At 41.1% G+C, this 25,970-nt stretch overlaps 1 protein-coding gene across 2 annotated transcripts; it reads left to right on the top strand.

Moving 5' to 3' along the window:
* The first annotated feature begins 533 nt into the window (after positions 1–533).
* On the top strand, positions 534–22,746 carry ZNF596 (zinc finger protein 596). 2 transcript variants are annotated; one of them, XM_014795414.2, is made up of 6 exons: positions 534–597; positions 11,668–11,748; positions 13,698–13,824; positions 14,553–14,648; positions 15,183–15,265; positions 15,717–22,746. In XM_014795414.2, exons 2-6 carry the CDS (start codon positions 11,737–11,739, stop codon positions 16,962–16,964), a joined length of 1,566 nt encoding a protein of 521 aa, XP_014650900.1. In that variant the 5' UTR covers positions 534–597; positions 11,668–11,736; the 3' UTR covers positions 16,965–22,746. The 2 variants fall into 2 exon arrangements, with proteins under 2 accessions (XP_014650900.1, XP_087274385.1); XM_087418259.1 differs by lacking the exon at positions 534–597 and adding an exon at positions 1,295–3,561.
* The last annotated feature ends 3,224 nt before the right edge of the window (positions 22,747–25,970 follow it).

Here is a 25,970-nt window from a genome sequence, read left to right on the forward strand (position 1 = left end):
TCGTGGATGACCTGGATAAAGAACCTCAAGACACAAATAAACGGACAGCTACTCTGTGCTCACGGATTGCAAGAACTAATATTGTTAAAATGTCCATACACCCAAAGCCACCTACAGATTCCACCTAATCCCTATCCAAACTCCAAGGCATTTTCACAGAAATAGAACAATCCTAAAATGTTTATGGAACCACAAAGGACCCAGAATAGTCAAAGCAATCCTGAGAAAGAACGAAGCCGGAGGCATCACACTTCCTGAAGTACAGAGAAAGCAGCTCGGCTCCCGAGACCCCAAAGCGATTCAAATGGATCCAAACGTGGAAGCTGGACAGCTGTGGAGAGCAACAGTCCGGGGGCGGGGCGGCAGGCTGAGGCCCCGCCCCCACGCTGGCCCGCCTCTCCGGCTGAAGCCCCGCCCCACTGCCCCGCCCCCACGCCGGCCCGCCTCTCTGGCTCAGGCCCCGCCCCCGCGAAGCTCTCGCCCTTCCTAGGCCCCGCCCCTAACTGGCCCTCCCCTCCCTGACTAAGGCCCCGCCCCACGTCGCGTAATTTCCTGCCGACCCGGAAGTGGATTTCCCAGAGCGGAGGTCCCACTCCGGTAAGTGAGCTCCGGTTTTTGTTGTTCAAGCGTGGGCGTGGCGTCTCCTCTCCCGCCCCGTCCTCCACGCCCGGCCCGGGCCCCAGCGGACGTCCCAGGCCCCGCCCGCGGGGTCACCGCGTCGCCCGGAGACGCCCGGGGCCGGTCGCGCCGCTGCCGCGGCCGCGTCCGTTTCCGGTTGAAGTCGCTCCGCGGCCGCCCCGCCCGCCTGTCTGTGCCGCTCTCGGCTGCGTCCCGCCCCGCGCCGTCTCCCGTCCCCCCGGGACGTGCGTTCTCGCCCCGTCGCCCCCTCGGCCTCGGGGCAGCCCGGGACGCCGCGCCCTCCCCCGGCCCTGGACTCTGCAGACCCGGCCCTCTCCGGAGACCCTCCCGGTCCACGTCCCCCTGCGGCTCCCGGGGCTCCCCTCGCGGTCACCGCCTCAGGGAGGGTCTGAGCCCCGGGCTGGGCTGGGGGTGTCCGCCCCTGCCCTGCGACTCCCCCTGTTCTCTGCCCCAGATCCCGCCTGCCGCTGTCCTGCCGAGCGTCCACGGTCCCGATGTCCCGTTGCCAAGTGCGCTCTTGTGATCGGAGGGCGCTGTCTTCCGTCCCTGTGGGCGTCGGGGTGTGGCGGGGGGATGAGGAGAACAGAGACAGAGCGAGGAGACCGAAGAAGTGAGGGAGAGTGAGGGCTTAAAAAAGGGTTAGGTGGACAGTGGGAGGTGGGTGGGTGCAGTGGACTTGGTAAGACGCAGTAATAGTTAGAAAGAAAGTGACCAGGGCAGGAAGCAGTGGGATTACGTGAAAACAGACAGAAAGGAGGTGAACAAGGATAGAACAGGTGAGGGGACCTGACCAAGAGTAGCAGTTGGGGCAATAGAAGGGTAGGTTCCAAATTCGTTAGATGCTTTTTTATATTTCCAAACTACTTTCACTTTTAAATTTATTGTGTTAAATTCAGATTATGAGACCTCAATGCTTTTCCTGTCTATTATATATTGAAAGTATTCTTTAATGCCTAGTAAATAATTTTACATTATTTCAGTGTGCATTTGGTAGGAAAGTTGATTTTTGTTTTAACAGTCAAAACCAAGTTTAAACAGGTAGTCTGATACTCAACAGCTTCCTTTCTTCTTTTATGTGATCTTTTAATTTAATAGCCTATGAGCTAAAGTATTCAACTAAGTATTTGATCTCTTTGGATTCCCTTTGTCCTTTTTGGCAAATATGAAGGATGGGCTGAATTGTCCTGGAACTGTGTTCTAACAGATCTCATTTGTTCGTGGTGAATACATTGTTCAGTGCTATTTTCATAGCTGACTTTTTATGTTTTCCAGTGCCAATAATTAGGTCTTCTTAACATTGTATTTTTTGTTGTGGTAGTGTGATGTTCTGGAAAAGAGATATTAAATGCTGTTAATTAATATGATTAAAAGCATGAAAGAGAAGTTGCTCTTGCTTGGCAAAATGATATATGGTCTGGAATCTTTAGAGGCAGGGATGAGAAGTGCAGGCCTTGCCACTATCCAATCCAGGCCACTCCATGCCTGTGAGGCCAGTGACGGTTACTCTCATGTGGCCTCTCCTGTTCACATCTCTGCCTGCCCCAAAATACACACAGTGACAAAGCAGCTGGGTAAGAAAAGATCAGGACTTTTTAAACTAAACACAGACCAAAGATATCTCTCCGATGAGGAGGTGGCACTTGGCTCTGGGAAGACAACTTGGAGGAGAAGGGGCAATGCAGTTTGGGTGTCATGGAATGGCAGAGAGCCTGGGAAGCTCAGGAATAGGAGAAAAGGTGAGCTCTGCCCATCCTCACCTGGTGATCTTGTGCTCAGCAGGTCCTAGAAGAGGCTGCGGGGATTATGACTTGAAAGGGAAGGTCAGTCACGTCAACTCACATACCCATAGCTTCCACGTGACGTGTGGGCGTCATCAGGATGGAAGGGTGTTATGGAACAAAGGGCAGACAAACTCACTTGTTGATCTCCATGCAGGAGTTTATTGTCCCTGCTCCCTGATGGTTCGGTGGACAGCAGAGAACCGTCTTTTCCATGTGTTGAATTCCTCCCCGTGTGTGTGGTTGTGGCAAAGGAAGGGAATAAGTTATTCGAACACCTGCATGACACATTCTTAACGCTCAGGAGTGACTTCTCAAGACTAATCTTGCCTGAGAGAGACACTCAGAGGAGGAGGAAGATGAGGAGGAGTCAGGAATGGCTCTTTCTCTGGAAAAAGTCGTATTATCTGTGGATTGTTCTGTCCTCTGCTTCATGAAATGCTGTTTTTAGGACCTGCTAATCTCTGACTCTCAAGTATCCTGCCTAACACATTTCCTCACTCACCCATGGCCTTGCCTCAGTCCTCTCCCATCTCCAGACCAATTGCCTCTCCCTGTGAACCAGTGACATAGAGCTTGTGAAGTGGCTCCGTCTGGGGGATCATCATAAGAAGTGCTTTATGCCCAGACATTGGTTAGAGACGAGGACTGGGCACCATGGTGTCAGTGAGGTTCGCCAGTAGGGATTGCCAAAGGACAAGATCCAGATGTACTGTCAGCTCTCTGTAGACCAGGATTAAAGGAACTGCACACGTTAGTAGCGAATTAATGTCAGGAAAACCTGAAAGATCCTGGAAAAGAATATCAATAAGGGGAAATTGGTTCTACCTGATTGTATGCATTTGTAATGTAATGCATTTGAAGCTTAACAAAGTGAATCTGTATATTTGGCCTCAAGATATTAATGATTTGTAATAGAAGGGAGAGATTAGAAACTGATAGCTGTGACAAATTAAGGTGGCATTTCATCCACATGATGGAGTTTGTTTTATTCTGTAATAATTGTTTAAAAATGGAATCAACCTAAATGTCCAACAGTAGGAGGGTTTTAAAATTGTTCACTGCACATCAAGGAGACCGTGGTGTTTCTGGATTTGTAAAGAATCAGCTTCTCTGCAGATATTTGAGGGTTCCTCCATTTTGGGTAAGTTGGGATTTAATTGCTGGGTCAAGAGGTGCATTTCATGTTGTGACAGATTCTAGCAAGAAAGCCCCCCACAGCTGCAAAGAAATGCTCATCCATCACCAACTCACGTGGTTTACCCCTGTTTTAACCAGGACTTCATTATATATGTATGTATATTTGTAAATTTGGATAAAATGACAACTCTTTGTTTTTATTTCCATTTCACTAATTACTTGAGACTGAATACATTTTATTCTTTTTAGACATGTGTATATAAAATGAACTTTTCCACTTGACTCATTTTTGATGTGTACTTCAATACTATTTTATATTTTCTAGTTGAATCACATACACACGAACGCACAGGCACACTTTGGTCTTTTAGTGTTTATGTGGTGAAACCAAAATCTTTCCTTCATGCTCTTTGCTTTTTGGTTTTCCTTTGGAAGGCGTCACCTATTTCATATAAAATATTATTTTTCATTCAGTCCTAATATTATATTGTTTACTATTGTTTAACATTTAATTTGCATTATTTTAAAATTTCAAACAATATAGGTTCAGATGTAATTTGACCTGTCTCCATTTGTTTTCTTTTCACAATTATTTTGGCTGTATCCTCACCCCAAATCAAAAGAGACAAAATTGACTTTTAGCATAATTCTCATTTTTTATCTGAAATACGGCATGTGACTTAAATTTGGGTTGCACCGAATTTCTGCAGTCACTGAGGTTTTTCTGTCACCATGTCCTCTAATCTAAGATTTTGGCTTGCCAGGCTTTGTGTCATTTTTGTGCCCTCAAAAAGTTAAAATTTCTCTACATTGGTCCGCAAATTTATTTTAAATAGAGTCATAATATTTTGCTCTTGTAGGTAGAGAGTGATTTTTGTGTGTTTGCTTCATTTTTAAGTTATCGTTAATAAACAGGAAATATTGATTTCAGTATATTAAGAATAGATTTGTCCACTTTTTAAAATTTTCTTATTAGGTCTGATAGTTAAAATGGGTCCTCCTGTTTTTTTAAGTTTGAAATCATGTCTTCTGAGAATAACTACACTTCCGGCCCTCTGACTCCATTTTTGTGTTTCCTGTTCTTCCCCTCTCTTCTCGGTCCTGACTCAAGCATCCTGTGCAGGAGCGAGTGGCAGCAGGCCTGGCCAGCCGCCTTTTCTCAGCCTAACCTTGAGTGGAACTGCTTCTTTGTTTACTGCTGAACATGTTTCTTGAGATTGTCTTGATTAACAAGAATTATTCCCCACTATTGGACATGAATTTTAAAGATTTTCATTTATTTTTAAAGATAAATATTTTTCCAACGTTCTGTTGATGTGATCTAATGTTTTTAAATTATGTATGAAAGTAATAGGTTTTCTAGTGTTGAATCATTCTTTCATTATTGCAGTAAACTCCACTCGACAGTGTTGTATAAGTGCTTTAACGTGTTGAGAGAATTCTCACAAATCCATTTTAGAGATAGATTCTGATATATAATTTATATATTGAAATTGGCTCATCACGTTGTTCTTACTGCTCTTATTTGTGAATGAATATTCATAATATTTTCTTGGAAATTAATCCATTTATCCTACATGTACAAATTAATGAGAATAGAGTTCTTCACATTTTTCTTACATTTTAAATTATGGCTTTTAAATGAATACGTGATCTGTTTTAATTACCAGTATTATTTTTTCACGAGTCCTTCTCAGTTTCTTGATTTTAGTGTCAAAACTTTTATTGATTTCTGTCAAATCTGTTTTTTCATTTCATTCTTTAATAATTTAATCTTTTTATTCTTTTAACTTTTATTAATATTTGCTTCATTTGTGAAAATTTGAAAAGTCAAAGACTTATGTTTTCTTTTTCTTTCTCTCGGTTTATAAATGTTTTTAAAGTCACTGAAAATTTTGGCCTTAACTATCACCCAGAGGCTTAAAACTTGGGGCAATTCTTGGTGCAAACCTCCGCCTCTCCTCCAGCTGCAGTTAATTAATAGTGTATTCAACTAATCAGGGAATACTATTTCCACTAGGTGGAACTTTCTTACCTCTTCTCTCTTTCAACCTGTAACACCCAGCACTGATTTCTGGGATGCTTCCTGCTTCTATTTCCTTCTGATAAATTTTAAATAAATTAGACAGATATCAGACAGGCCTTCTTTACACCTCACTCAACCAAACATCAAGTTTAGTTCTCTGCTAACATATCTTTAGGTTTATATAGTAACATAGTATTGTAAATTAATAGTTATTTATTTATTAGATTTTTAAATGCATTGAGAAGAAATGTAATGTTTTTTTCTTAGCTGCATGCTCAGGCCTTGGCACGAAGTCTGACTCAAATCAGTGCTCAATAATAGCTGAGAAATTAAAAAAATAATTGTTTTGTTTACACTTCCTTTTCTTTTTCTCTCAGATCCTTCCACCTCCCCCATCACAGTTTCATTACCAACACCCTATGCCAGACAACCATCATCTGATTCTTAGAATTCATCAAGCCTTTCTTAATCCCTTCATTCCGCTCTTAGCAAAAGACTCATTTATAAACACGCATCTGTTCCTGTCACTTTCTTGGTTTCGATTCTGCAGTGGATTCCCACTAGCTTTAGAAGGACCAATCCAATGATAATGACCTTTGGGCCCTGAAATCTACTTGCCTGCTACTCTCTCAAGTTCATTCCATCACTCAACTCCCTTCCAATGTGTTCTCACTTCCTGGTGCACAGCACATTCTGTGATGCATCCATGATGTTATACTTGTTCCCTCATCTGAAAAAAAAAAAAAATTCTCTGAACCTATTTCCATTTCTGCAAAGCTTTCTAAGGCTTTGGCCAACTAAATTGTTACGGTGTCAGATAAATTATTCATGCATTTCAGGAGAGCTCTGGCACCTCCACAAATGAAATACTTAAGTATATGTCCACAGCATTCTTATCATTATTTAAATAATCTCTTCTAAACTGGACTTTTAACTCCACAAGGGCAGATGACCGCTCCACTTTATTCATCGGTATAATTTCACTCCCTGGTACCAACTTGGCTCTGAGTTGACCTGAAACATATATTCATTTATGGCAAAAGGAGATCATCACTTGCCTGAAGAATGTTACGTTAAATAGGCTGAAAAGATATAGAACTTATCAGTGATACATGAAAATCAAGTAGTTGATGTAGTTTACTACAAAAATAATACGTACTAAAACTTTTTTACTGTCAGAAAAATATAATTTTAAAAAAGAAAATGACAAAGTATTCCTTATGGGATCAAATGCCTATACCCAAAATGAAAATATATTGCTTGATTTTTCTTCAAAAATAATATATCTTTCTATAAAGAAATGTCTTAGATTTCTGAATGTTTAATTTCCTTTTTAACATCAGCTTTAAAAATATCCAATTTAGAGACAGAAAGTAGAATGTTGGTTGCCAGGAGCTGAAGGGAGGGAGGAATGGGGAGTTGTTTAATGGGTACAGAGTTTCCGTTTCACAAGATGAAAAGGGTTCTGGAGATGGATGATGGTGATGGTTGCACAACATTATAAATGTATTTAACACCACTGAACTGTGCACCTAAAAATAGTTAAGATAGGGTCCGGCCCGGTGGTGCAGCGGTTAAGTGCATGCGCTCTGCTGTGGTGGCCCGGGGTTCGCAGGTTCAGATCCCAGGCACGCACCAATGTACCGCTTGTCAAGCCATGCTGTGGTGGAGTCGCATATAAAGTGGAGGAAGGATGTTAGGCCAGGGCCAGTCTTCCTCAGCAAAAAGAGGAGGATTGGCATTGGATGTTAGCTCAGGGCTGATCTTCCTCACACACACACACAAAAAATAGTTAAGATAGTAAGTTTTATGTTATGTGTATTTTACCACAGGAAAAAAGGAAAAAAAAAACCCTATTTATAGTAAAATCAATACTGAAACTGATCGCTTATTTTGGAAATACTTAATATTTTGAAGATTGTAGAGTTTTACAGTTCTTAGGACATCAGCTAAATCTGCCTTGAAGAGACCTACACTGGATATACTTTTTCTTGCTTGGTAGTAAAACTGCATATTCGAGAACCCTGAAAAATATTTTTCTTGAATATATATTTATTCACCACAGATATTTAATAGAGTCACACTGATGCCCACAGCCTGAGAATATGTTCATAGATTATAAATCCGCTCACAAATAAAGGTCAGGATAGATTCTCTTACTGCAGATTCTCTACAGTACTGCCCAGAACAACCAAAATCCATAAAACAGTGAAATCTCTGGGAAAAGGCATGAAGGTTGCTTTTGAGACTTTTAGAATAAGTGCAGAATTAAAATGATATAATTTGTTGTCCTTACTTTCATCTACTTGATTTACCTAATGAGAAGGAAAATATTTCCTTAAATATCATTTCTTGATTATTTATCTTGATTGGAACCAAGTTAATCAGATTTGTCCTTTGGATTATGATACTGGAGAGCTTATCAACTGCATTAAAAGAGTTCACCATCAAAAATGATGCATTTTTCGAGAGAGAGAGAGAAACTCTGAACTCTGGAATGTTGTGGCAGCATCCTCAATAGGTATTTGGCTTCATTGTGGGTTCTGGTGAGTACTGGAGATCATTTTCACCAGGAGGGATAGACCTTTATTTTTTAAATAAATTTTTGTGAAGGGAAACATTAATTTTGGTAGGAGTTTGGTGAAGGGCTCTTGAGGAATTGAAATTCAAACTGAGATTGAAGGAAGTAAGTATGGGGTGGGAAATTGTGTTTGTGGATTTGGGAGGAAATGAAAGATGATAACAGTGAAGAGTGTAGAAGTGACAGCAATGCTAAGTTGTGTTTGCGATATTCTGAGAGAGCATACAAAATGTCAACCCTTGGATGTCTGGTGGAAACATTGAAAAGGTTAGAGACTAGACAAAGAGTAATATTTGGGGGAGTGGGAGGTAATGGCCTGAGATATATTTCATTTCAAATGCATGTTAGTTTGCAAATAGAGGTGAGAGCTCAGAAATGCAATTCAGAGATAAATTTTGTCACTTTCAATTTGGAAAAATTAAAGCAACTGACTGAATGTGTGAGCGTACCAGGGCATATCAGTGTACGTAAGTGGGAAAGGATGAAGGAGTAGGATGGGGTCTTGAGATCTTCCAACAGTGTTGTTTGAGGGCCGGCCTCGTGGCTTAGCGGTTAAGTGTGCGCGCTCTGCTACTGGCGGCCCGGGTTCAGATCCCGGGCGCGCACCGACGCACTGCTTCTCCGGCCGTGCTGAGGCCGCGTCCCCCGTACAGCAACTAGAAGGATGTGCAGCTATGACATACAACTATCTAGTGGGGCTTGGGGGAAATAAATAAAATTAAATTAAAAAACAAAACAAAACAAAAAAAATACATTGTTTGAGAAGCTTTTGGCGTGTGATAAGGAGTTGGAATGACAAGATTAGTTTGAAGACAGTCACTAGACTGAGATGTCAGAGGAATGTAGGAGAAAGTGTGTTCCCCAGAAGATGTCATGTTACTTATTGTTTAGTTTAGTTCAAAGTAAAAGCCTGAGGCACACACGTTGGATTTATTTATGCAAATATCATTGGCGATGTTAGTAAGTCAAATGTTGAGTGGGATGTGAGGATACGGCAACTGCACCTTCAGCTTTTAGTTTGATTGTAAATTCAGGAAGAGGAGAGAAGGAATTTCAGAGGAAATGAGTTCAGGGGAGGTTTTAGTTTCAAGATGGAAGAGATTTAATGGGTTTAAATGATGAGAGGATGCACTGTGATGAGAGGAGAGGTTGCTAGTAAAGGAGATATACTTTTTTATCAATAATATAAAGTTCTTGACAAAACAGAAGAGAAAGTAGTTCACTTGGAGACATTGGACTTAGGAGTAGAGATGAGTCTTCAATTTTACAGGGGAGAAGGAGTAATTAAAGGGTATAAAGGCAGGAATATTTGTACATTGTATGATGTTAAACTGAGGTAATTTGTCAAATCTACTTAGTAGGAAATATCTCATCTTTTGAAAGGGGAGAAGTGAGAATATATAACTTCAAAGACATAGAGAAGGTTTGAAATATTTATGGAGCATGGAAGATTAATTAACAAGACATAGTAGGGTTGCCAGGTATGTTTTGAAGCCACTATGAGTTGTGACTCCATGTTTAGAGGAGGGTCGTCATCCTAGTCCTGTGCAGTCAGATGCAGTCATGAAACAGGGAGGTGTTGGAAGTCACCTTCTATTGGGGTCTTGATCAGCAGATGTGGTAAATAATCAGAAGGACATAAAAGAATGTTTGTCTTGGTAAATATCTATTAAAATGAGTAACTGAATTAAACTGGGCAGTGAAAATGAGGAGGGTTGAAAGCTGGTGTTTGGGAATTGGGGCAATGCAATGGTTCCTGCGTGGTAGAGAACATGGGCGTGGGGAGTAATTTTGTGGAAAAGCAAGAAGGAGATGAGGTTGTAAAAATAGGGTGTGGCCTCTGTTTATTAGAGTTTCTATTCCAGGTAGAATCTAGTGTGGTGTGTAACCCTTAAAGAACTTGAGCTTAGGAAGCAGGCAGAGGAAAATTGAAAGTGACCTGTGTCACTTTCTAGTGTATGCATATATGTACGTATATGCTTGTATGCATGTAATTTTGTCACATTACTTAAGTTTTCTGAATCTCTGATCATGTCATTTATTAAATTGATAAAGGAACCATAATCAACACGGTTATTTTGAGGAATAAATAAGCAAATGTATGTAAATCTCCAAGCACAGAGTCACATTTAATAAGACTTGATTGCTTTCTTTTCTTGTCCTCTGTTATAAATGGTGAGTTAACCTCCTTCTGTTTATGACTCATTGTCAGTTGTCCATGAAATACACTTAATTATTTTTGATGTTTTAGGGGAGGATTTTCACTTTATAAATGATTTCACAGACACACACACACAATGAAATAATGAAGTTCAGGGAAGCTGCAGCTAATGACGACTGATAAAGGGCAGGATTTCAGCTACCACTTTTCTAAAATATCAGATGCAGCAACTAAATTTTCTCCTAAAATCGCTTAATTCTATAATTTCTGAGCCTACTGCTCTATGAGGATTGTTGGACGTGATACTAGTACTATAACCCATATACTCCTGCTATTTTCTGATGCAGGAGATTTTAAGGAGTAAATTTGCAAGATGGGTGCCATTGATCCCTCCAAATGGAATAAGTCACAGAATTGATTATCATAAAATATATTCTTTTGTTGTTGTTGTTGTTAGGAAGATCAGCCCTGAGCTAACATCCATGCTAATCCTCCTCTTTTTGCTGAGGAAGACCGGCTCTGAGCTAACATCCATTGCCAATCCTCCTTCTTTTTTTTTTTCCCAAAGCCCTAGCAGATAGTTGTATGTCATAGTTGCACATCCTTCTAGTTGCTGTATGTGGGACACAGCCTCAGCATGGCCGGAGAAGCAGTGCGTTGGTGCGTGCCCGGGATCTGAACCCCGGCCTCCATTAGCGGAGCGCGTGCACCTAACCGCTAAGCCATGGGGCCGGCGCATAAAATATATTCTTAATTCTCTTGGTTCGTAACCAAAAGCATGCAGAACAAATCTAAAAGTCAGTGTTGAGGGAGTGATATTGCTGGAAACCCCACTTGGAGGGGACAATGGTTCAGAATAAGTATATCCCGAGGGCCAGGGGCAGGGAAGAGTAGGAGTGGATTAAGGCACCAGAGGGCTGGGATGGAGTTGGAGGAACTGCTAGTGTACACGCTAAGCATAATGAAACCTGAGAAATTCCACAGTGGTTACTGGAGATGGAGGCACATGTGGCAGGAGTCAGGGATTCCTGTTTTGGAATCAGGAGGAAATGGAACACTTCTGAACACCCAGGGTTAATTAGCATACAAAACTCAATGGTTTTCACATTCTTCTCTGTAAATTGAAAGTATTTGTATTTTCTTTACTAGCAACAATAGTCATAGCCTTCTTACTTTTGACTCTGGTAGAGAAGAGCTCTCCCCCTATTTCTCTTAGAGCCCATTGCATGTTTCTGTTGGTTGGGCTGGGTGCTACGTCCAGGTGAAGGATTGGGACTTCATGACAAGTGGGTCTGGAAATTGTCAACAACTAGAGTCTCATGGCTTCTTTCTCCTTCCTCAGCTTTGCCTCCTGTTGCTTGGACTGTGTGAGTGAAAACCCAGAAGACAGTTGGCAGCCAAGCTAGTGACAATGGAATCACAGGTGAATAGGAAATTACTCTTTCTACTGAAATTGCATCTCTATTGCCAGTATATGGGCTGTTTCTCCTACAGGCATTCGTGTTCTGAGTACACTCAGGAGATTTTTCAAGGATGTGTGCTTCAGTTAAGTTTCCCCAAAACTCTGGAATGGTGCTGTTGGCTCAAGGACTCATCAAGTGTTAATCTCCTTCCCAACATTACACTAAGATATTCCAGCCTCTAATATCCAGCCTATTAAGATATTAATGCTGTGTATTCATGGAAGAGATGAGAGAGGTATTCTTTTTCTCATCCAGTCCATGGCCTAGTTGGCAAAAAAAATTCACTCATTAACCATTTTATTGACTGTAATGGGCTTAGGATTGAGGTGAATGCAGGTGATAAAGATGAGTAGGGAGCAAAACATTACAGCCCAGGGGCCAGCCCAGCGGCGCAAGCAGTTAAGTGCATGCATTCCACTGTGGCAGCCTGGGGTTCACCAGTTCAGATCCCGGGCACGCACTGACACACCACTTGGCAAGCCATGCTGTGGCGGTGTCCCATATAAAATGGAGGAATATGGGCACAGATGTTAGCCCAGGGCCAGTCTTCCTAAGCAAAAAAGAGGAGGATTGGCAGATGTTAGCACAGGGCTGATCTTCCTCACAAAAAAAAAAAGTTATAGCCCAATAGGGAGGCAGATATTTCCACAGATGAGCTCAATCAATCCAGTATTACAGGTGTTAGGGGGAGTCCTGATTAGTATTGAGGGAAAACGAGTGGTGGTTATGCCAGAGAAGGCAACGAGGAGTCATTCATTTATTTTTTTCCCATTTTAAATCTTTTAAAGTTTTGAGACAATATATTTTTGCTCTTTGAAAACTTCTAAAAAAGAAAACTAAAATTCTCATTATTACCGTGTCCCAAATCATGAATTTACCCTCTTTGTAATTTTACTTTGGTTCAAATTTGATAACTGGAAACAATGTATAGGAACTATTGTTTCCTTAATTTTGGCTGTGATTCAGGAGAAAGAGATTAGGAGGTAGGGTAAAACTTAAGGTTCTGTGAAAATTTTTGGTGAACTGCAGAGGGAAGAATGATCAGGTGGCTTCATATATGCTTGAGTAGAGAGACAAGATGAAGAAACAAAAGGGACAATGATAACTGATATTTGGAGGTCCCAGAAAAATTGAGAAAGGGAGGACTCTGACCAGAGGAAGGATCAGGATAATACTGTCCTTCAGTACAGAAGTCTCAGAGCCTCTGGCTTCTGCTGCTGAACCATTTTTCATTAATGAACACCTGAGTTGTGTGGAGATGAAGGCTGCACCTGCTTATCCCAGGTCCTGTATGAATTCTGTTCAGTTTTGCAGAATTCTGGACATTGCTTCAATATTCTCTGCCATTTATTGGATAATAATCATAGAAGTTGTATTTAAGAAGTCTTTGCTAGATAGTTAGCCCATTAGCTCATTGGATCTTTCAGAAATCGTAACACGTCATTAAACCATTTCATTGATGAGGAAACTGAGGTCATAAAGGGGAGTAATCTAACCATAGTCGTGATTAAGAAGTGGCAGATCATGGGTACTGCATCCTTTGTGATGAATCTGTAGATTTACTTGAAATTAGTGGAGAAGAATGTCTTAGTTATAAATTTTCAAGTGAAAATTTTATGATCTGGAAGTCATAATTACAGGTTTATTGGGAAATCTCCAGGTTATATTATACCACACTTCATATGATATCTCTTTGTAATGAAGTTTTGTGTATTTAGAGTGTGTATATCTCTATGGGTATATCTGAAAGTCAGATGTCCAGGTCAGCACTGAGAATGTGACTGGAACCAAAATACTGTTTGAGCTTTCCGTACACTTAGCCACCACTTGCTTAGTACTATCACCTGTACCATCCTGCCCTGGAGACTGGCAAAGATGGTCCTATCTGAAACAATGTCTAATATTTTAGGAATCAGTGACCTTCGAGGATGTAGCTGTAGCCTTCACCCAAGAAGAGTGGGCCCTGCTGGACACGTCCCAGAGGAAACTATTCAGAGATGTGATGCTGGAGAACATCAGTCATCTGGTCTCGATTGGTGAGTCTTCACTGTTTATTATGTGTGTATGTATTAATTCATTAATTTATTCAACAAGTATGTAGAAAAGCTTTCACATTCCTCACTCCTGACTCTGTCTTGATTCTTTCATAACTCTCACAACTACCTTAGAGCAATTTTCTGTACTTTTTACTTATATTTAGTTTGTCATTCCACTAGAATGTGCTCTTCCTGACACAATTTCATATCTTTCGTGCTACTCGATCTCCAACACTCAAAACAGTGATGGGAGCTCATTATTTTTGAATGAATAAGTAAATGTATTGGTATTTTTTAATAATTGTTTTCCTGCAGGGACTATGGTTAGATCAGACCACAGTATTAAAAATAACAGACATATTGTTTACCACATAAAACCTAAGTTTTTCTGGTGGCAGTTGTATTTACTGGATTCTTTTTGAGTATAATATTCAAATATTGTGAAAACTTATATTTTCTCACTGAATGAAAATATTGAAGATTCTGCAGGCTGTCTTTGAACTAAGGCATGGGCATCAGCAATGATAGGTTCTTAATGTCTTTAGAGACCAGTTCAAGAGCTCTCCTTTTGCTGGTGAAAGACTATCCAAGTTGTTTTCAACATACTCTTCCCTGGGCTGACCTTCAGAAGTTATCTTATTCTTCCTCATTAGTTGGCCGTGTATTGATGATCATGCACTGTTGTGAGCACAGAACTCAAAATCCATTTATCTTTTTCCTACAAACAGGCAATCAGTTCTACAAATCAGATGTGATTTCCCATTTGGAGCAAGGAGAGCAACTTTCAAGAGAAGGGATATGTTTTCTGCAAGGCTGGAGTCCAGGTGAGCTCCAAGAAGCTGTACTTCAATAGGAGCAGGAGCCTGGTCAGTGAGTGAGTAGGCCCTAAGAATGATATCTGAGTTTAGTGATATTTGTCTAAATGTAGACGATGTCATAGGGGAAAAAATCTTTGGATGTTGTCATTATCTCTTATAGATATACATTATAGGCATCAATTTCTATGAAAGTGTCTTTCTTTCATTGTTTTTGGCTTTAGGGAAGGTGATATTGATGTACTTACTGGAGTTAAACATTCACAAAATGTCCCTTTTCATGGTTCTATTCTGTGAAGATTTTCCCTCTCTTTTCCTCCTAAACTTGCTATCCTCATTTTATTTTTCTCATATTTCAGTCCTGAAAATGTCAGTTGTTGATGTCCTATAATATATTTTTTTCCTTTGAGTATTCCTCTATTTGACGTTCTTTCCCATCTGTGTGTCAGTATTTGAAACATACTCAAATGGACATTGGGTCTCTTCAATATTTTAATCCCCCTAATGCCACTCGAGCTATTTATTTTTTTTCAATCATTTCAGACATGGAAGATGATCTTAAAAAACAAGAAATGATATCCATGCAACATATCTGCAAGAAGGACACATCCTTAATTAGTGCGACGGTAAGCTTCATGGGTGTGGACCTGTTCTTCCAGATGAAGACCTGGGAATTGAATGAGTTAGGAATTTGGTACAATTACCTGATTGTAATTAAAGTTGGGATCAAGAGTTCTCACAGCAGAAAGTTTGTTTAGTTTGGTTTTAGGTAAGAAATTAACCTGAAATCAAAACCATAAGCTGAGGTCTTATAAACAGGCAATTACATAGTCATGGCTTATATGCCTAATCTTTGAAACATAATAATGTCTTAAAAATTAATTTGGAGTACTACAAAAGAGAACATCTCTGTGTTTGCAGGAGAGTAGTGCCCCATGTTTATGTAACTAACATAAGAACGATTTTAAGTAGTCTATCACTGAATGATTACTTTAGAATTTATATGTAGAGAAGTTAAGGAAGGAATGAGTGAGTGTGGCCAAACCTTTAACAGTCTTATTTACTTTCAAAAACCAGAGTTCTCACACTCAAGAGGATCCCTTTGAATGTAGTGATTTGGGAGAAAATTTTACTGAAATTTTAACATTGACTCGATGTGTGATACCTCAGATGGGAAAGAAACACTATATCAGCCAAGAATTTGGAAAAGCCATCAGTTACTTGTCATCCCTTAATCTACATAAGAAAATTCACACTAGAAGTAAATCATATGAATGTCGTCAACGTGGGAATGCCTTTATTCAAGGCTCTGCCCTTAGACATCACAATAATACTCAAACTGAAGAGAAAACACTTGAATGTCACATATGTGGGAAAGCCTTCAGTAAAAGTTCTAACCTGAGACGACATGAGATGATTCACACTGGAGTGAAACCACATGGATGTCATCTATGTGGAAAAGCCTTCACTCATTGTTCTGACCTTAGAAAACATGAGAGGATTCATACTGGAGAGAAATCATATGGATGTCATCTATGTGGGAAAACCTTCAGTAAAAGTTATAACCTTAGGAGACATGAGATAATTCACACCAGAGAGAAACCACATGAATGTCATCTCTGTGGGAAGGCCTTCACTCACTGTTCTGACCTTAACAAACATGAGAGAACTCACTTTGGAGAGAAACCATATGGATGCCATCTATGTGGAAAGACATTCAGTAAAACTTCTTACCTTAGGCAACATGAGAGAACTCACAATGGAGAGAAACCATATGAATGTCATCTATGTGGGAAGGCCTTCACTCATTGTTCTCACCTTAAAAAACATGAGAGAACTCACACTGGAGAGAAACCATATGAATGTCATCTATGTGGAAAAGCTTTTACTGAATCTTCTGTTCTTAGACGACATGAAAGAACTCACACTGGAGAGAAACCATATGAGTGTCATCTGTGTTGGAAAGCCTTCACTGATTCTTCTGTCCTTAAACGGCATAAGAGAACTCACACTGGAGAGAAACCATATGAATGTCACCTGTGTGGGAAAGCCTTCAATCACTCTTCTGTCCTTAGACGACATGAGAGAACTCACACTGGTGAAAAACCATATGAATGCAATATATGTGGTAAAGCCTTCAATAGAAGTTATAACTTTAGACTGCATAAGAGAATTCACACTGGAGAGAAACCATATAAATGTTGTCTATGTGGGAAAGCCTTCAGTAAATATTTTAACCTTCGACAACATGAGAGGACACACACTGTTAAGGTAATAAATGTGGAAGAGTCACCACCCATAGCTTCAAACTATAAACACTCTTGAGGACTTGCACATTGAAGAAATGCTATGTTTGTAATCAATGTAGAAGATCCTTTATTAATCCTTGTTACTTCACTCAATTGAAGTTAATTCAAAGTGGAGAGAATTCATGTGTATGTCATCTATATGACAAACCTTTAGACAGTGGACTGACCTGGGAGACAATTTATGACCTGGGAAAACTCAAACTGTAAATGGAATGAATGCGGAAGACTCTTCATCCACAGCTTTGTGAAACAAAATTGAGAAATCACGTCAGAGAAATTCTATGTACATAATCAATGTAGAAATACCTTCATTTATAATTTATCCTCTAAATAAGTAAACTGCACAGGAAAGAAAATCTTGAGTTGTAATCACTGTGCACTCTCTCTCAGCTTAGCACCACTGATGGCATACACAAGAAAATTCAGTGTCAGGTAACTGCTAAAACAAATACATCAAATTCATTACTAGAAGGATGATAGAATTTTGTTGCCAAAGGGCTTTGTTCAACAAGAACAAAGTAGGACATGAAGACATTTAGAGTATCTCATTTTCAGGATGCCTAATATATTTACACTAATTTATGAAATGACAAATTACTGCCCCTCCTAGTGACAGATGGAAAATACTGTTTGGCAAAGCTAGGAGAGCAGAAAGAAGCCAAGAGAATCTGTGCTTGCTGATACTCCCCTGTCATAATAGCCATGAATCCACAAGTCACCAACTGGGAATGAGAGCCGTGGGTCCCAGCCCCTCCCATACACAAATGCAGAAGGCTAGGAGAGAAAAAGTTGGAGCTTCTCTTCTGCCAGGATAACAAGAGAAGGCTTGGTCCTTGGTACTCATTTGAACATGACTAATATCCCTGTTTCACAAGTGGCAAAACTGAGAAAATAGACACATATAGTTAACTTAGCCCATGATTTTCTGAGGGAGTGTGCAATGCCCTTCCCACTTCTGTGCTTTTGTTTAAATTTATATTATTGATATGTCTTCAAACTAATTTTGTTTTCTGTCTATGGAATCTATCAAACTCATTTGTTAACATCACCCACAGACCGTAGTTTCCCAAACCCAACACTATTGAATTTCTCCATCTTTTCAAGTTTCTTTTAATTTCCTCTATTTTATGTAATATAATAATTATTATAAATTCCTTTTCTCCTAACTCCAATCTAACAATATATGAAGGTTTGTTCATCATGTGTCATTTTTCTTATTTTTCCATCACTTTTCCTGCTTCTTTGCAAAGATCTGCTTTTTTAAAAAAATTTTATGTCAGACATTTTCTAAAAAAAAAGGAAGGGACTGAGATTGATGTTCTACTCAGAGAGGTTGACTGTTCTCTCTCTTAGGAAGATAGAGTGAGGGTACTCACTTTTTCCATTAGGAATTGAAATATACTCAGGCTGGGTTGTAGCTTTGATTTCAGTCAGTCTGACCTTCATGCCTTTCAGGTCATTTTTCTGAATTTATTGAAGGCATCTTCTAAAGTACCATAAACTGAGAGGATGTTACCCTGACTCTCTTGTCCTGTCCCCACCTAATAACCTCTGGGGAAAAGCAGCCTGGTATTGGAGGTTCTCTATATTTCAATCAGCCCACCCCAGTCTATGTGTCCATATATTCATCTGCTTGTTTGTATTCTGTAGTAGTGTCTTTTTGCCTGTGATTTTCAGATTTGGGAAGCAGATTCCCACAGGTGGGGAAATCAGATATCTTACCTCTCCTAACAAGGACTCTTCCCTTTCTGGACTCTTAGTTCTTATGGTCCTTTCTGGTTCCACAACTCTCTGAATTTAAAACAATACACTTTTAAAATGAATCTTTGTTTTCTATTTACTGTCTTGCCTCTACTCATGCATCTTCCAGAAGCAGAAATCCCAATATTTTACTTAAACAAATTTCCAGCTTATTTCTCCTCAGTCCAGAAAGGCAACCTATTTCTTCTGGGACTATCCTCCCATAGTGTTAATTTTCAGATGCTTCAGGAGAAAAACCGGTATGGATGTGGTACTCACATCATTGTGTCTCAAGTTCTGTCTGAACAAGGTGCACTCCAGTACCTTTGAACAGTTGTTTTGTGTATTTTATTAAGGTTTTACTGTTGTTATTGGTTGGTTGGTCCAATAAAAACTACTGAGTTATGGCAGAAATGGAATGTTTTACTTTGAGGTATTTTAAACCAAAGAATGATTCATCTCTTATTTTAATGTATAAAATATTTAAATCAGAATTTTGAAAATAATAATGACTATTCATATGGGAAAAATTCTCCACAGTTGACAACTTGCAATCACATTAAAACCTTGATGCTTCCTTATGGGAAACTGGTTTAATTATCTGCACTTCACTAATTTAGTTTTTGGTGATGCTTTTGTATCAAACAGCATATGCAGATCATTTGTCTGCACCTGTCTCTTTTACCGTATGGCATCATAGGCACCAGCTCTGCTGGGCTCTGAGGGAGGTCAGCACAAGTTTTGTTCCTGTTCCATGTGCTTCCCCCCATCCCCCATCCTTGGGTTTCCATGTTGATGTCAAAGTGTGAAATGCCCCATTATCAGAGCACAAGTACAGGCACAGCCAGGTTTCCCTTTAATGACTGTGTTTGTGTCAGCAATTGTGTGGTCAGAGGGCACATGATGATTATGTGGTCTGCATACAGGTGTGTTTCCTTTGTGTTTGTGTGACTTAGAGGATGTAGGTCATTGCATCTGTGACAGTGGTCAGTGTGGAAGGTCCATGTGTAGTTGTCAGAACATATACATGTGTTATCAGGTTTTATGTGTGCTCGTTTGGAGTGTGTGTGTGTGTTAGGGTTTGCATGGGTTAAGAGGATGTTGTGGTAACTGTGGGATCAGTGGGTGTGATCATTGTTTCAGAGGGTGTTCGAGGTGAGAAGCATTGTCTACCTGGCCCCAGTTGAACAGTCATCACCTCTGGAGCACCAGTGAGTCCAGCAAAGGCCCACAGGGCCCTCTGGGGAGCCCAGGAAAAGTGCAACTAGCAGTGGAGTCAGGCCTGTGGGATTTGCTGGGGCTATGGAGATGGGAGGGCCCACATCCTGACCAGTGGGAAACTAGAATCCAGGGTCTGAACGGGTCTGAGATGGTGAGCTGTGGGCCTCAGTGACTGTGCCTCTGAGTAGGAGAGCTGGGAATGAGTTATGGAGATCTGTGGTGGAAATCCTGTAGGTTTGGGGACTGAGGATCCTAGGTTCTCCACCAGGGCGAAGGACCAAAACCACTGAGGCAGCAATCCCAAGGCAAAGATGTGAGGTGGTAAGTGGTGGTGCTGGAGGAAGGAGCAGATGCAGAAACGCCTCAGGGTAGGGCAGAGGAGGCACGGGCCTGTCCACACTGGCCTTGCTTGTCTCGAGGCCCCGCCCCTGCCAGGCCACACCGCACCTGACTGAAGCCCGCTCTGCCTCTGCCCCTTCCTGGGCGAGGCCCCTCTTTGACCACACCCTTCTTGGACCAAGGCCCACCTGCCCCTAGTTTCCCGCCGACACGGAAGTGGATTTCCGAGCAAAGGTCCACTTGAGTGAGTGAGCTCCGGTCTTTGAGATTCAAGCCTGCGCTCCGCATCCCCATCCTCCACACCCAGGGTCCGGGAGTCCCTGCGGACGTCACAGTCCATGCACTGGCCCGCCCCGCTGGCAGGGAGGCCCGCCTAACTCGGAGACGCTCAGGATGCCCGTGGTTCCGCTGCCAAGTCCCAGTTATTTCTGTTTCTGGTTAAAATTAATGGGAGGCGGTCCCTGCCTGCCTTTCTGCCTTTGGGCTTTTCGCTGTCTCCTGTCCCCACAGGTCAGGTTCCCATTCGGGAAGTAGATTATCGCCCTTTACCACCATCACCCTGTTGACCCCTAAGGGCAGCCCCCAGTCCTCTCTCTAACCCTCCTATGTCCTCCTCCTCCTGGGGGCGGGCCCTGCTGCTCCTCAGGCCGTCACAGTCTGCCTGAGGGAGGTCCCTGAGCCCTGCGCTGGGGGAGGTTACCTGCCTTTGACCTGACATCCCTTGTCCTTCTGGTCCAAATTTCCTCTCCCTCACTGTACCTAACAGGGTGTGTTTACATTCCTGGTGTCTCACTGGAAAGTGGGCCTCTTCACTCCCTTGGTGTGGATGTCTAGGTAGGGTGTGGGGAGATGAGGGGGAGAGAGAAGCAAAGAGGGAGAACCAGGGACAGAATGAATCTGAGAGTGAGGGAGAGTAAGAGAGTAAAATGGAGGATGGGGAGCAGGTGGGTCTAATGGGCTTGTAAAGATATGATAAGAAAGAGAGTGACCTGGGCAAAAATCAGTGGGATAAATGAAAATAGACAAAAATGGGATCAGTAGAGATGGAAGAGGACAGAAGAGGAGGAGGAGGCCTTGACCAACAGTGGCAGAGGGGCAAAAGAAGGGTAAATCCCACAATCATTACATTTTTTAAAAATTTCCAAATTACTTCCCCCTTAAAATTCATTGTGTCACATATGAGGCCTCAGTGTTTTTCAGTCTTTATTGTATACCAAAAATATTCTTTAGTGCTTGGTAAATAATTTTACATTATTTCAATTTTCACTTTGTAAGGACATTAGATTTTTTTATATTAATAAGCAAAACTTTGCTTAACCGGTCAGTCTAATATTCAACAGCATCTTTGCTTTCCTTATGTGATCTTTTCACTTAGTAAGCAGTGAGCCCAAGAGTCCAGCTGTTCATGATGAATAAATTGCTCAGAGCCGTTTCTACAGCAGAGCTTCTTTCATGTTTCCCAGTGCTAGTATCAGGTCGTCTTAATTTCACGTTTTTATAATTTAATGTGATCTCCTGGACAAAAAGAATTAAATGCTTGAGATCAATGTGAGTAAAACCAGGAATGAGATATTCCTCTTGCTCAGGTATATGAAACATGATCTGGATTCTTTAGAGGCAGGGGTGAGAAGGCTAACCCTGCCACTGTCCCATCCAGGCCGTGTCATTCCTGTGGGGCCAGAGCTGGTTACTCTCTACTAGTCCATTCTCACTCCTTATCTGCCCCAATATTTAATAGGAATTTTTCAGCCCCATTATCTTATGGGACCACTGACATATACATATCCGATGTTGACCGAAATGTCATGATGCGGTGCATGACTGTACCCAAATGTATGCTGCCTACAAAAGATTCACTTCAGCTTTAAGGACACATATGGACTCAATTTGAAGGGATGGAAAAATATATTCCATGTAAATGAAAAACATAAGAGAGCAGAGGTAGGTGTACTTATATAAGACAAAATAGACTAACTCAAAAGCTATAACAAGAGACAAGATCATTTTATAATGATAAAGGAGTGAGTCTATCAAGAGAATATAACATTTGTAAATATATTAAACAACACAAAACCTGGACTAAAATGAACATTATATATATATATTTTGTGTGTGTGAGGAAGATCAGCCCTGAGCTAACATCCATGCTAATCCTCCTCTTTTTGCTGAAGAAGACCGGCTCTGAGCTAACATCTATTGCCAATCCTCCTCCTTTTATTTTTTTTCCCCAAGGCCCCAGTAGATAGTTGTATGTCATAGTTGCACATCCTTCTAGTTGCTGTATGTGGGACGCAGCCTCAGCATGGCTGGAGAAGGTGTGTCGGTGTGCGCCCAGGATCTGAACCCGGGCTGCCAGTAGCAGAGCGCGCGCACTTAACCGCTAAGCCACGGGGCTGGCCCAACATTATATTTTATAATGATGAAATAGGGGATGCCTCCCAAAATAAAACAGGAGACAGCATAAAAGAAAGATCTTTGTTTCACTGTATAAAAATTATAACTAAAATAGATCAAAGTGCACACGTGTATGTGTATGTGTATATGTGTATGCATGATAAAACTATAGAATATAAAATAGTATGTAAAATTACATGCAAAATGAGCCAACTATGAAAATTAATTTACATGTACATGTCTACAAAATAAAATTGTAATAATAATATTTATTCAGTAATCAGTGAAATAGAAATAAAAACAATAGGGGCCGGCCCAGTGGCGCAAGCGGTTAAGTGCGTGTGCTCCACTGTGGCGGCCTGGGGTTCGCCGGTTCGGATCCCGGGCACGCACCAACGCACCGCTTGGCAAGCCATGGTGTGGTGGCGTCCCATATAAAGTGGAGGAAGATGGGCATGGATGTTAGCCCACGGCCAGTCTTCCTCAGCAAAAAAAGGAGGATTGGTAGATGTTAGCTCAGGGCTGATCTGCCTCACAAAAAAAAAATAAACTAAAAAAAAAAAAAATGATTTCAATTAGAAACAAAGAAAAACAATAGCCATTTTTCCATATCTATAAAAAATAAAGAATGTAGTATCAAGTCCTGTTTAAAGCTGGATAAAAAGCCCACATTTTGTTGGTGGGTGAGGATATTGCAGCTTTAAGCAGGGGGTACCCTGCCAGAATCTATCAAATTACGAATGCACCATACTTTGAACCAGCAGTTGAACTCCAGCTTGCCCAAAGCATAGGAACACTGAGACATCTGCAGAGATGTCACGGTGCTTGGAGGCAGCCACTAAAGATTCTTTTTTTTTTTTTAAAGATTTTATTTATTTAATTTTTTCCCCCCAAAGCCCCAGTAGATAGTTGTATGTCATAGCTGCACATCCTTCTAGTTGCTGTATGTGGGACTCGGCCTCAGGATGGACGGAGAAGTGGTGCCTCGATGCGCACCCGGGATCCGAACCCGGGCCACCAGCATTGCAGCGCGCGCCCTTAACCACTAAGCCACAGGGCCGGCCCTCCACTAAAGATTCTTTACAAATCCAGGGACATCAAGGTCTCCTTGGGCTGGATGTGGTGTGAGCTATTTTAAAAACTCCTACTATTACACATTTAGGTTTCTTCCAACTTTAAAAAGCAATATGGAATAAAACCCACCCCATGTGGATGGAATGCAACTTTAATTTTCACTGTTATTAGTTTCTGAATTCTCCATTTTATTCCAAATCATATTTTATTAATTCACACTGATTCCCTTTGTTAAGGTTGGAAAGCATTATAAAGTCAGGTAGATCAAGTTTTCCATTATCAATCTTCTTTTCCTGTATTTTCCAGCTATTCCTGCACATTAATAAATAACTTATCTGTGCTGTTTCTTTAATCCTTATCCATAGAGAATTAACAATGTATCCAGATGTGGTCCCTATGAAATCCCTCCTGCCTTACCTCATTGGAACCATAGTGTTCACTCCCCAACTTCAAGCCATGTCTGAACATGAAGTCCTTACCATGATTATTGCCCAAACAAAGCCACTTCACAAGTTTCATGTCAGTGGTTCATGGTGAGATGGAATCTATCTAGAGATGGAAGAGAGCTCAGGGAAGGCCATGAGTGACTGTGAGCAAATGTGTTAGGTAGGATACATGCGAGTTAGAGATTAGCAGGTCCTGAAATGCTTTCCTGAAAAAAAAAATTTCAGGAAAGAGGACATAACAATAGAGAATATGATTTTTCTTCCTAAGAGTTATTCTGGACTCCTACTCATCTTCCTTCTCATGTGAGCTTCTTTCTGAGGCAAGATCAGTCTTAAGAAGTCACTCCTGACTGTCAAGAATATGCCTTTGAGGACCTGGAATCAACTTACCCCTTTTCTGTGCCACAACCATGCACATAGGGAGGAATTCACCATGTGAATATAATAGTCCTCTGCTGTCCACTGAAACATTGGGAATTCAGGTTCAATAAACTTCGACAAGGAGACCCACAGTTTGGTTTCTCTGTTCCTTTCTTCTGAAAGTCCTCCTATCCTAGTGAAACCCACATGTTACTTGACAGCAGAGAGGGACTGACCTTCCTTTGAAGTCAGAGATACTGAAGACACTTCTAGTACCTGCTGAGCATAGGATCTTGAGGTGAGGATGGGCAGAGATTTTCATTTCTCCTATTTCTGAGCTTCCCAATCCCCCACCCATTCCTGGTTCCTTAATCCCCTACAGCATTCTTCTTTTCCTTCTCCAAGCTCACTGCACACAGCCAAGTGCCCCCTCTACATGGGAGAGACACTTATGTTCCATGCTTAGTTTAAAAAGTCCTGGTCCTCCCCTACCCAGCTGCCTTGGAACTCTGTTCATGTGTATTGGGACAGGCAAGGTCAGGAGGAGAAGCCAGCAGAATGCACCCACCACTAGCCTCACAGGAATAACATAGCCTGAATGGGAGAGGGGCAGGGTTCCCCTTTCACTCCTATGTCTAAAGATTACAGACCATATTTCATACCCGTGAGCAAGAGCAACTTCTCTTTCATGGATTTCATAATGATCTCTAGTATTTAATTTCTCTTTTCTGGAACATCACATTAAACTATCAGAAAATACGAAATTAAGAACTAATTACTAGAACTGGAAATCATGAGAAAGCCAGCTATGTAAATAGCTCTGTGCAGCGTATTCATCCTGAACGGATGGACTTGAACAAAATACAGGTACAATTCAGCCCATCCTTGAACATTTGGAAAGAAAGGATAATGGGAGCATATGCTTAGTTGGAAACTTTAGTTCTCAGCCCACTAAGTTAAAAGATCCCATAAGGGAATAAGGGGAATTCTTTATTATTAGACAAACTGGTTAAACAAGATTTTGACTGTTAATATATTAAAAAATTGTCAATATCCTTACCAAGTGCACACTGAAATAATGTAAAATCATTTACTAACCTCCAAAGAATATGAAATACATTTAAAAGAGAAAAAAACTAATGAATTTGAAATTTATCCTTGTTTCACTCTTCCTATCGTTAGTCAAAACCCCCCCTTCCTATTCTGTCATACTGCATCTCTCTCCTGATACGCTTTCTGTCCTTCATTTAACCCACTGCTTCCTGCCCAAGTCACTCTTTCACTTTTCTTGTGTCTTTCCAAGTTCAGCAGACCAGCCTGCTCCTCCATCTTCTATGCTACCCTGTCGTTTTCTCCCTCACTCTGTCGGCCTGGCTCTCGCTCTCCTTCTTTCCTACTCATCTCCCCTCCCCACCTCCACATTCACAGGATGGAATAAAGATGCCCTT

Source organism: Ceratotherium simum, chromosome 28 (assembly GCF_057802395.1).
Source record: "Ceratotherium simum simum isolate JZ-2026a chromosome 28, ASM5780239v1, whole genome shotgun sequence".
Lineage (NCBI taxonomy): Eukaryota > Metazoa > Chordata > Mammalia > Perissodactyla > Rhinocerotidae > Ceratotherium > Ceratotherium simum.